This window comes from Alligator sinensis, unplaced genomic scaffold (assembly GCF_000455745.1).
Source record: "Alligator sinensis unplaced genomic scaffold, ASM45574v1 scaffold1032_1, whole genome shotgun sequence".
In the NCBI taxonomy this organism is placed as follows: Eukaryota; Metazoa; Chordata; order Crocodylia; family Alligatoridae; genus Alligator; species Alligator sinensis.
Window position 1 is genome coordinate 1,189,031 of NW_005842450.1, and position 11,606 is coordinate 1,200,636.

Below are 11,606 nucleotides of genomic sequence, written 5' to 3' on the forward strand. Positions count from 1 at the left end.
GGGGCGGGGGGCGCCCCCCCCCCCCCCCCCCCGGCCCACTGGGGACCCCCGCTGGTGGCTCCTCCACCGAGCTGCGGGTCCGGGACGCCCCCGACACCTGCCCCTTGTTCCGGCAGAGCCCGGCAGCCCCCCTCCACAGCCTCCGGCTGCACTCCTCCCCGCACCTGTCCTGTTACACCTTCCCCCGAGTCCCGGGACCTCCTGGCCAAGCTCCAGCATGCGCCCATCCTGCATGGGAGTGCCAGGGGCTGGAGCAGGTGGCATTGGGGGGTCCAGGGCATGGGTTTTAAGGGGGTAGAGGGTGCTTGGTAGAAGTAGCGTGCACCATGCGCCCATCTCTACGACCAGGGCGAGAGTGGGGCTGTTTCGCTGGCACTGCTCCGCTCACGTCCCTGGATACTTACCTGGCTGGACTCATTTGAGTCCCGTTTTTGTTTTTAGGGTGAGTGTTTTGTTTTGTTTTTTGGGTTGTTCTCCCGCCCTGGCGGGGGGGCGGGCTAGAAGATCTATTAGGTCCCTTCCGACCCTGAAACTATGAAACTATGAAACTATGACAGGGGTTCACTGCTCGGCAGTCACAGGCTCCCTCAGGGCGGTGGGCACTCGCTGGTGTGCTTTGCTTGATGCCCACCCGTGGCCTCGCTCCTGTTTGTTTTCTTTTTTGTTGTCCCAAGGAATTAATTGATATGTCCCCAGCGACCTGCCTTGTTCAGGGAGGCTCATAGGTTCCAGTCCATGAGCTTTTTTGGAAGTGCGGGCACATCAAATAGGCCTGTGTCACACAGCAGCAGAGAGCAGAGGCTGAAGGGAGAGTGACTGGGTCTCACCAGAGGTTTTCTCCCCTCTCACCAGCAGCCTCCAGCATTTCAGGTCCAGGAAGTCCTGATGCGGAGTTCGTGCCCCTCGCTCTGGTGCTCCATAGCTAACGATGCCCCTTCCTCCAAGCACATGTCCAGTCCCTTTGTGAATGTGAATGTGGCTGAACTCTCAGCATCCACCACGTCTAGGGGCAATGACTCCCATGCTTGATACTTCCACGCTGGATAGAGTTGGCCCATCGTTGCTCCTGCTCATGAGAGGAACAATATCCATTCATCACACAGCCCTAGCAATGGACCAGGGTCGGAGCCTGCCCTTTGCTGCCCTTCCCGGGAGCAGGCTGTCAAGGTCGGAGAGGCGCACGGGTGGAACATTATCTCTGCAGACACATCGGAGCTTGCTGTGACAAAGAAAGTCTCCCTGGGGTGCTGCTAGCAGAGAAAGAAGCTGTTTATTACTTCGAGTGCCTTTAATGGGATCCTGAATGCTGTGTCCAGGATCTCCAAGAAGGCCACATGATTTGGGGAGCCCCACCTGAGACCCCCCACCCCGAAAGGCTTGGTGTCCAGGACGAGCAGAGCACCCACCCTTGGAAAATCAGGCTCAGAGCAAGCTAGGCCTGAAAAGCTGGACACCCCTAGTGTACCAGCACTGGGCCTTGGCCCCTTTAAGCTAGGGACTGGCAGAGCAGGTGCCTGGGAGCAGGTGCTGGAGAGATTGGCCTGCTGGGATATAAAAGGCAGCCTTGGCGCTCATCAAAGGGAGCTGCAGCAAGAGGGAGGAATCCCCTGGCTGGAGGTTGTAGCTGGCAGGTTGCCTCCTGGGGGAGACCTTGGCAGCCGGCTGGGAGTGCCAAGAGGTGAGGCTCTGCACTGCCGGGCACTGCCTATGCCTATGCCTTCCAGACCCAAGGGGGAGGTGGGTGGGACTGGTGTTGTGTTGACCACTTGTTGTACCCTGTGTAGCAGGCTCCTGCCATGCCCAGGGCATCTTGTCGGCTCTGGGGAGCAGGGGCCTCTTCTCTGCCTCCAACCCCGCTTACCGGTGAGAGCTGCCTAGTTCTGTAGGTCCCTGCTGACCCATACACGCTACGTGGCTTCCCCAGTGCTTCTCCCTGCTAGGCACGGACATGTCCCAGAGAGGAGCAGGGAAGCGCTGGCTGCTGCACGCACACCTGGGGTAACGAGATGAAGAGAGGGTTGGTGCCTTTGAGCAAGCAGCCCTGGTGAGCATGATTTGCTGTGGAGGGGGGTTTACTCCTGAGAAGCAGGTGGAGAACTGGGAGTGCAGCCACCGGCTCTGGGACAGGGGGAGGAGGCGACTGTGACTCTCCCCTGGAGCCCGTCTCCCTTTGGACTCCCCTTGTGCACACGGCCTCTGCCACCCCAATTAACCAGGCACAGCCTGAGTGACGTCTCTGCAGCAGTGCCTGCTCCCATGCAGGGGAAGGAAGGAGCTCCATGCCCAGAGCTGCTTCTTGGTGGGTGGCTGTGCCAGGCCCCCCAGTTCAGCCAGGGGGCATGGCTATCCCTGTCCCAGTGTGACTGCTATGTACCATTTGTCCTGGAGAAGCAGCTGGCTGAGCCCTGCTGACAAGTCCTGCTGTGTGCTGAAAGGCAGCATGGAGGTGAAAAAAGCATCCCTACTCCGAGGGCATTTCTCTGCTGCCTCCGAGCCACGCTAGGAAGCACGGCACGCCTGCTCCGGGCATGCCCCTGCCCAAACAGATGGCCCAGCCCGTGGGGGCTTACCCAGTGCTTGTCTGTGAGCCTGCCTGAGACGGTGAGCTCATTGGCGTGGGTCCAGCGCTGCTCTAAGCGGTGCATCACTTCCATTTTGGAGCATGGCAGGTGCACAGCGGGCAGGCCAGGCTTTGCTGCTGTGCTCCTGGCACGGTCCAGGGCAGGGAAGATGTGCCCTAGGCTGCCTGCAGGGTTCAAAACCCCCATGGCACCTATAGAGGAGCAGACGGATCCTCTTGCTCCACCTTGCTGATAACAGCTGACTTCTGCCCACCCCGGAGCACCTGCCACCTCTCTTTGCAGGCAAGGAACTTGGCACTTGTGCAGCAGGAAAGGCCTGGGACGGAGGGGAAGGGGGGGGCTCTCTCGTGCGGTGTGTTGCCCCTGGGAAGACAATCCCAGATCCTACATAGCATCCCAGGCCTGCAGATCCTTGTTATGCAGCAGCCTCTCTTAGGGCCCTGGTCCCCGCTGCAGGGGTGTGCATGGACATGCATTAGGAAGGATGTCCAGGGTGGGAGGACTGTAGAGCATGGTCCAGCTCCTTGCTTTCCTATAGGCTTCAGCATCCTGGGCAAGTCCCTTAGGCCCTTTCTCAGAGGTCTTGATGGGGAGTGAAGCTCTACCAAGCAATTCGACCACAACAGCTGCCACCAGCAAGATGCATGGCCTTGATATTCCCCCCTCCCAGGTTCCTCTCCCAGCTGCTCTGCCTGCGTGTTCCTGTCTCCAGCACGTCTGCCGAGAGCAAGTGGCAGCTTGGCCTCCCTGCTTGGCTTGTGCTGCTTTCTCTCCTGCCTGAAGCAAGCAGCCCGTGTCCGCTCTTTGTGGAAGCGCTGGAGGTCAGGTGCTGTTGTGCGTGACTTGCTGCTCCCTCCCTGCTCCGAGTGCTGCAGTCTGGAGAGAGAGGGAAAAAAAACCCCATTTCCAAAGTTGAGTCACCAGTTGCTTCTGTTTTCCTCACTCCCCGGCACTGCTGCACAGGACAGGCTGCGGAGCTGTGTGTAGCAGCCCCAGAGCGGCTCGAGGACAAGGTGGGGGCAGAGGGGAGAGATCCCAGAGTCCTTAGTTTGTCTGCCCAGCACGTAGGGCTGGCGATTTCATGGTTGCTTTGTGCTGGGAGAATGCAACTGGAGGAGGAGCAGAAAGCACATCTAGAGCATGCCCTGGCCTGGCTGAGGAGAGAACTGGTAAGAGCTTTTCCAGTTTTATAGCCCTACTGCTAACCCTTTCTGTGCTGTGAGAATGAGTGCATCCAGACACGTGTGCATGCCCATACACCTGAAACAAGCATGCAAACATGAAGATTGGCACGCGAGTCTACATGCACCCATTCATGCAAACGGGTTCAGAAATTCTCACATTGGTTTGCCCACAGAAATGGGAGTTCATTCGCAAGTTCAAGTTCATAAGAACACGCACTCGCAAAACCATGTGTCTGTATGCATATACACATGTGCATGCACACACTGAACCACCATTTATGGGGCACTCGAAGTGCCTTATGAGCAAAGAGCTCCATTTTACAAGTGGGAAAACAGGCAATGAGGGATCAGGAGACTTACCCAAGGTCACCTGGTGAGTCTGGTGCCAGGCAGATTTACCTATGTGACAGCCCTGATGCGAGGACCCTTCTTAGCTTCGCAGTCCCCAGAGATTGGTGACTTTTTTTGTGCCAGTGTGTGCCAGGGTAAGAGTGTATGTGCCAGTGGGTGTGTGCATATACATGTGTGTGCACACGCTGAGCTACCATTGATGGGGCATTCAGAGTGCTTTACGTACGGTATATGCTGACTCTTCCCTACAGCCTGGGAAGCTAGAGCAGTGCGACACCAAGCGCACTGGTCGGAAATAGTGGCACATCTACTCCAGGACCTGCTCACTGTCTCTGTGCTGATGTTTGCTCATCAAGCCTGTCTCAGTGGGACGGAGCCAGGTGACCGGAGCCATCAGCCAGCTGGAAAGGCCCAACCATGTGATTGCTCCTATGCCTCATCCTCTGACGCTCAGCGCCAGGAACGGTGTCAAGCCTTACAGTAGGGGCTCAGCTGGTAGGGAGTGAGATCACCCCAATAATCAGGGGTGACAGCAGCCATGTCCTGGCTCCCTCCTGCAAAATGCCAGCGCTCTCCAATGGCCTGAGCCTGCAGTGAGCAGGAAAGCAACGGAGCACCAAGAAGCACCGTGCTGCCTGCTGCATGGGTGGAGGCTGACTGTGACGTGGGATATGCAAGGGCTCAAGGTTGACTGCCCTCCCCTGTTCCAGGTAGACCTTTCCCCCCTGCTGCAATGGAGGGCTGAACATGAGGCCACACGATCACCAAGAAGGGGGAGCCTGGAGTACGGACCACGGGGATCTCGGGCTGCAAGCATGAGGGCAGGGGGCACAGGGAGAAGGGGGCCGGGATTCGTGCTTCAGCTCCGGGCAGCAAGAGAGTGCTACAGCCAAAGGCAGGGAGGCCAGAGGAGGAGAAAAGGCATGTAAACTAGTGGTAGCAGGTGTGAGAGAAGCTGAGAAATAGCTAGACGTGGGGTGGGAGGGAAGGAGGCATGAGCGATGGGGAGTGGGCAAAGAGATGGGGAGAGGGCAATGCGTGGGCTGGAGGAGCAGAAGAGGGGTCCACATCGGGAAGAGGATTAGATGTGCTTTTTGGGGAAAGAGGGCACAGGAGAGCCCGTGCAGGGCCTGGGAATGGGAGGACGAGAGGGAAAGTGGGGCACGGAGGAGTGGGGAAGGGGGAGAGGATGCTGCAGGGCCTGGCTGTCATCATCGGGGTGCCGTGCTGAGGCTGCCTTGGCTGTGGCCCTGCCTGGGAGGTAAAGTTTCCTTGCTGCCTCGTTAGTATTCATAGCTTTCCACCGCAGCCTGCGCGCCAGCAGACACGCGCGTCTCAAGGTGACGCAGAGGTCAGGCCTCCATGAAGGAGAAAACAGCTGAGCGTTTCTGGAGCTCGGGCACAGCCCTGCACAGAGGCAACGATCTGTGTCCGCCCCTGCACTTCCAGTGCCTCCTACTCGGGCACACGAGGATAGACGGCATCTCTGTGTAACAGCACACCCACGACGTGTGCCCCGCCATGCTAAGCCAGGGCATCTCGCTGCTCAGACCCATGTGCTGTCACATGGGCTCTCAGGCCTCTCCGCACCCCTCACCCTGACGCACTGGCCCCAAATCACCCATCTCTGGGGGCTGCGGAGCTAGGAAAGGTCCTGGCATCACAGGTGAATCTGCCTGGCACCAGACTCACCAGGTGACCTTGGGCAAGTCCACTGATCCCTCATTGCCTCAGTTTCCTTACCTGTAAAATGGGGCTTTTTTTCTTCCAGTCTGGCCTGCTGAGATAGCAAGGCCTCTGAGACAGGGATTTGCTCTTCCTCAGTGTCTGTGCAGTACCAGTCTCTGTTGGACTCATCCTGCAGCCATGCAGGGTTAAAAATGGGCTGACTCTCTCAGGCATGCCATCTCCCTGATTTCGCCTCTCTGGTGCACTGAGTTGCTTTCTGCATTCCCCATCCATGTTCACTTGTCCTCTCGCCCTGCGGGCAGGGGCAGCTGATGTTCAGCCTCCGGCCTCTCGCGTTTCAGCCCAGGCGAGCTGCTCAGGTGAGGGGTGCAGCTTCTCTCCGCAAGCAGCTAAATCAGCAGAAGTGCCAGCGTGGGCACCGTTACATCCGCATAAACGCGCCTTACGCTCAGATAGCCTGTTTGCTTATACTGATGATATTTCTGATGGCTGTACTGATATCACACCCTTAATATTAATGCAGCTATGCCTGAGTTCGGCTGGTTCCTTTAGACCAGTGATTTGCAACCTTCTTTTTCATTTGTGGATCTCTTTGGAAACTTTGCATGTAGGTGTGCACCCCTTTGAATTGTAAGAGTAGGTATTCACATACTTTTAATTGACCATAGTCATCTTCCACGGACCCCTTAGACAGTCTTTGGACCCCGCGTGGACCACAGGTTGAAAACCACTGCTGTAGACAGATGAGTTTGGTGAGAGCACTTCTGGTGCAAAGACGCAATCGTCAAACCCAGGCTCCTCTTGAAAGCAGAGGGTCTTTCCCACCTGTCCCTTCATCTTGTATAAAGTTTCTTTTCCCCACCCTTCAATGCATGAGATGTGTTCAGCAACCCTTCACCCCGTGCCCCTTATGTCCCTCCATCTGCAGTCCCTCTCCTCATCCTCGCTGCCCCCTTCACGCAGTTATCTTCACAAATCTAGTTGGCCTAGGACAGCGAACGAGGCAGGAAGAAGTCAAGGGCTGGGGGTGTTCAGAAAGCACCTCTGTGCTTAGACGAGATGGTTCCCTTGCATCAGCTCTGCTGTGCCTGTCCGTCCGCTCTACCAGATCAGGCTCAGGATCCAGGGTATAGTGCGGTGCTAGAGACTCAGCCTGCCTCTATCTTCTTATGTCCCGCTGCAGTCCGAGATGCAGCTCCAGGACCAGCGGCTGCGGGAGAAGCTGCTACAGCTGCATGCCGGCATGCAGGACCTGAAAGCGGAGTGCGCTTACTGGGAGCAGTCAGACCCCAGCAGGGAGCCCGTGAGCACCAGAGCTCGGTCCAGTTCGGAGGACATGGGTGTGCCGGCCCCCACAGACAGCCCAACTTCTCCGCTGAAAGGGGAGACCAGCAGGAGGAACTCCGTCCCCTAGCGCGCCGACAAACAGAATTGATGTTCATCGGGAAATAAACCCGTCTCTCCGGTCAACCCCAGGTAGAAGCTGTGCCTGCTCCTTTCAGGGTCAAACGGATCCTGTATGAACAAGTGGTTTAAAATTCTCGCCACGGATTAGTATTGCTAACGTGTCTGTGCGGCTGTCCGCGCCCCAAGTGGCTGTGGCTGCTTGATCCCATTTCTCTCGGGACACCAAAGCTAGGAAGCCCTGCCTTCTGCAATAAAAGTGTCCCAGACACATGTCTCATGCATGTTTCTTTCCAGCTCCCCATGCACCGCCCAGTGCTACTGCCATGCTCCACTGCAAACCATCACAAGCAAGGTCACCTCTGGCATGGTTTGCTTTGACACCTGGAGTCATATAGATCAGGACACTCCTGTTCCCATTCAGGCTCACTTTACCCTTGAATCAACGGTACTGCTCCTGGAGACCGTGCTAGCAAACCAGAATAAGAGTCTCAAAATCTGGCACTTTGATGAATGCAAAACATCCATCGCAACCACTTCAGTCCCCTGACACTAACACACACCTGTCCTTTTCATAATATCCAGCAGAGAGGCAAGTTCACAACCATCTAAGTGCAAGTTTCATCCCATTCTCCCCGCCTCACTGGGCACGGTATATTTGGCTATAGCTTATTTCCCAGGCTGGATCCATGATACCCCCACGCCCATTTATGTCCAAGGCATTTCAAGAAAAAAATGTCTGGCGGCGTACTTCTCATTGCGTGAAAGGCAGAGTCCCTTGTGTAGCACTCTGCAGGTTTCCGGAGGGAGAGTTCCCCCCCGCTGACGGAGGTTTTCTTTCTGCAAAGAGAGCTTTGTTAGGCAGGTTGTGCTAGATGATGAAACAGCTCCATGTGTGGAAATGACACCGAGCCAAGAAAATGGGACTGCAAACAGCCTTTTATTGTCACCAGGAGCAAGGAGGCTGCTGTTGTCTCGAGGCCCCTCCTCACCCCCTTTGCGAGGACACCTGCTACTGGAGAGCGCTGGGCTGCTGCCAGGAGCGCTCTCAGGCCAAAGGGAGCCCCTTTCACCTGTGCATTAAAAGCTGCTTAGCCCTTGCCATGCAAAACCAATGTAGAAAAATGCTGGAAGGTGGGTGGTTTCCCTAGAGGGAACCTCACTCTGCTAGACATGCAATCCACAGGGCAAAGGACTGATTCCCAAGCCAAAAAAAGGCTTGGCGGGGTGTGGGGGAGTAGTTGAACGCTGCAGCATGCTCGAGCTAGACCATCCCGGGGCTGGCACAAGGAATGGTTTCAAACATCAGCAAGGATCCCTGAAGTTTAATTATCTCCAGCTAACACCAGGCCCCTAGGGAGAGGCGAGAAGCCATGGGGGAAGAGCGGTACCGTGTCGGGCGGAGGCTCTGTAATGCAGAAGGATGCCACTGGCCTTGCTCTATTGTAAAGCAAAGTGGATGCGACAGGACTGTGAGAACCCCATTACTTTTCTGCATTGCGCTGGTTATTTATAAATCAGCATGGGCACGGAGGGCAGTACTTGGGAAGGAGAGACGGACTGAAACACATTCATGATGGTATCTCCTCCCCCGACATGCTGCCTGCACATGCACGCATGCACACACCTGGCATCACCGTTTCGGCTTGGAAACCAGCTGAGAGTGGAGCTAACTTTTCCTTTGTTAAAACAACGCCTCCTGCATCGGTGCTGGGGTCAGGTGAGAGGGTCCTGAGGTCCCTGCCATTATTCTGTAGTACCTGCAGACCCTGCCACCCGCGCTCGTGCCAGCGGGCAGCTGTAGGTGGGTACAGCTTGTTTCATCCCACCCCTCATCGATACCGCAGTCTCCTAGCCTTCCTCCCACCGCGGTTCTTCAACCACACTGCCCTTCCTGCCAGTGGTTTTCTCTCTTCCTCACCACTAGAACAAGGGTCCTAAAACACACCGGCTTCTGTTAGCCTGGAAAGAGGAGAAGCAGGTGCAGGGCATTTCAGTCCAGCAATTTAAAGTGCTGGGACTGGAAAGGAGAAAAAGGGGAAGGAAACCCTTTCATTTCGGATGTTTGCCAGAAACAGAATTAGGTCCTTGCTACAGAAGTCCTGCAAAAAACGCTGTGCTGAGGTTTCTCCGCTCTACTGGGAGCTCCTGCAGACATTGGGAAAGGCCTGTGAACATGCTTACATGTGGGATTTGCTGTGCCAGCAGGTTTCTATGAGTTGCCTTGAAAACCTCTGGGAATAACCTGCTTGAGCCGTAGAGATCCTCCCTGCGCACCTGCACGTGGTAAACCCAGTCTGTCCTGATAACCGCGTGTGCTCAGAGATCAGGCATGTTGTGTGCACAGGCATCAGCATACATGCAAATGGAGCAGCTGCAAAGAGCCTGGCAAGGACTGGATGAATCGTGTCCGAGGAGGAGAAAGTGCAGATCTGCAAGACCGATTCAGAGGGAGCTCCTAACTACTGGATCAGAGAGAAGGGAACCCTTCACCAGCTAGATATTGCAACAGATGCCTGGGCTTCTTTCTAGGAAGTCGTTGGATCGAGAGCAAGTACTTGCAGTGACCTTGGAACACAGCACTAGGAAGGAGCTTGCAATTACCCAGTCAAAGAAATGATAAACACGCTGATTTTTTTTTTTTTTATTTTATTTTTTTTTTTTTTTTAAGCACTGATGTTGCCAGGTTTTCTGCCCCTGGGCCTGGTACCAGCTCACGCAAACTCCTGTTTCGGTTGCATGCTTGAAGCAAGCAAGCAAAGGGAGGAAAGCCTCTTCACAGCAAAGTCCGTTCAGACGCAGCGTGAGTAATTTCACGCGTGTCGAGCACGTGCAACGGGGAGCCTGCGGCAGCCCGGTAGGAAAGCTGCGAACTCTCTGCCCGCTGCGAGCTGGGCCGTGCCGCTGGGACATGACGGTGCGCTATGAAATGCAAAGCCAGCACCCGTCACGTGCCTGCCAGTCTCGTGACGATCACCCCCAGGATGTCACTGGCTGGGGGGGAAGTGTCCTAGTCCAGCTGTCAGACAGCCAAGCACTGGATTTTTCCTTCCCAGGGACAGTGCCACCTGGTGCCAGCCCTCATCAGTCACTGTTCAAAGTGTCGGTTTGGAAAAGCAATTGTAGAATGAGGTGGGGGGGTCTAGCATTGTTCTTACTTCAAACACGCTTGGTTTGTAAGTGAAAAGAAAGGATGTGTGTCCCCCCCATGTTGCATATCCAGTTGGGGATGTGGAAATCCAGCTGCATTTTGTCTGTCTTGCAGTCTGAGAACGTAGCAAAGGCAAATCCACGGAGAGCGCAGAAGGCAAGACACCATCCAGTCCATTCTTCCTGCACGCCTGCTTTGCTAATAGGAGTAAATGAAGCAGCTGAGCCTGCTCTGGCCTGGGTCGCTATTGCTGGGGGAGGGTTACCCCTATGGTTAGCCCCAGGAACTGGGCTGAGCCACGCACCCCCCTGCCAGCTGATGCGGGCAGCAATGGGAGAGCGGACAGATCCCATCACACAGGGGCTCTAGTCTCGGCACGGCCTGTCTGTGCGCGTGGGAGCGCAGCCCAAGGGGTGCTGTCCAAAGCTGTGTGTGGTCTGACTGCTACCAAGGAAATGCCTCTTACCCTGGCCCCGGCGGGTGGCTGAGACGACATCCAATGCTCTGGCCAAACTCTTGAGACTGAATGCTATGGGTCCAGCTCCACGCAGGTGATCACAGCTCAGGGCACAAGGTAAGGCTGGTTTACTTCCTTGGGGCTGAGTTTGTTGCAGGCTCTTTCATAGGCAGGGCAGGTCCCTCCAGCCTTATGCTTCCAGTCTGTTGGTTCACAGGGCAGGGACCTCCAGCCTTATGCTTCCAGTCTGTTGGTTCAAAAACCCAGGCGGTAGCTGCACGAGGGCTGCCGTGTCTGCAGACTGAGTCCTGTTCTGCAGTCGCTTGTGCCAGCATAGCTCCGAGGGAATCCGCTCCAGCGGCATCAGTCGGGGCCTTTCTCCTGCGGGTGCAACCCCCACCCCTTGCACGCAGCAAGGCATTGCATTTCCCCTGGGGTACCCGAGTGCAGCAAGCGGGCTCTTTGCGGGGCTGGCTCGCATCCCTTGTACTGGGCAAGGCATTGCATTTCCCCTGGGGTACCCGAGTGCAGCAAGCGGGCTCTTTGCGGGGCTGGCTCACACCCCTTGCACTGAGCAACACATTGCATTTTACCTGGGGTACCCGAGTGCAGAAAGCAACCTTTTGGAGGGCTGGCTCGCATCCCTTGCACGGAGCAAGGCATTGCATTTCCCCAGGGGTACCTGCGTGCAGCGAGCGGGCTCTTTGCGGGGCTGTCTCGCACCCCTCGCACGGGGCAAGGCCGGCTCACCGCTGCCCGTGCTGCAAGCCGTCCCGCGGGGCGGCCGG

The 11,606-nt window shown here is 56.3% G+C and overlaps 2 protein-coding genes across 2 annotated transcripts in view; both read left to right on the forward strand.

The window, feature by feature from the left end:
- Positions 1 to 75: 75 nt before the first annotated feature.
- The window catches only part of RAD21L1 (RAD21 cohesin complex component like 1), a 30,497-nt gene continuing 18,966 nt past the window's right edge, over positions 76 to 11,606 (forward strand). The window contains exons 1-2 of the mRNA XM_025212230.1: positions 76 to 442; positions 856 to 1,678. The gene's annotated coding sequence lies outside the window, so the exon portion shown is untranslated. The remainder of the gene's footprint in view (positions 443 to 855; positions 1,679 to 11,606) is intronic.
- On the forward strand, positions 1,776 to 7,483 carry CUNH20orf202 (chromosome unknown C20orf202 homolog). The gene is made up of 2 exons (XM_006030551.3): positions 1,776 to 3,751; positions 6,990 to 7,483. Exons 1-2 carry the CDS (start codon positions 3,686 to 3,688, stop codon positions 7,218 to 7,220), a joined length of 297 nt encoding a protein of 98 aa, XP_006030613.1. The 5' UTR covers positions 1,776 to 3,685; the 3' UTR covers positions 7,221 to 7,483.

Excerpts from the sequence above, each read along its gene's own strand:
- CUNH20orf202 (XM_006030551.3), top strand. The coding sequence starts at position 3,686 with ATGCAACTGGAGGAGGAGCAGAAAGCACATCTAGAGCATGCCCTGGCC. Across the intron at positions 3,752-6,989 it reads CCTGGCTGAGGAGAGAACTG|TCCGAGATGCAGCTCCAGGA; the intron begins GTAAGAGCTTTT and ends GTCCCGCTGCAG.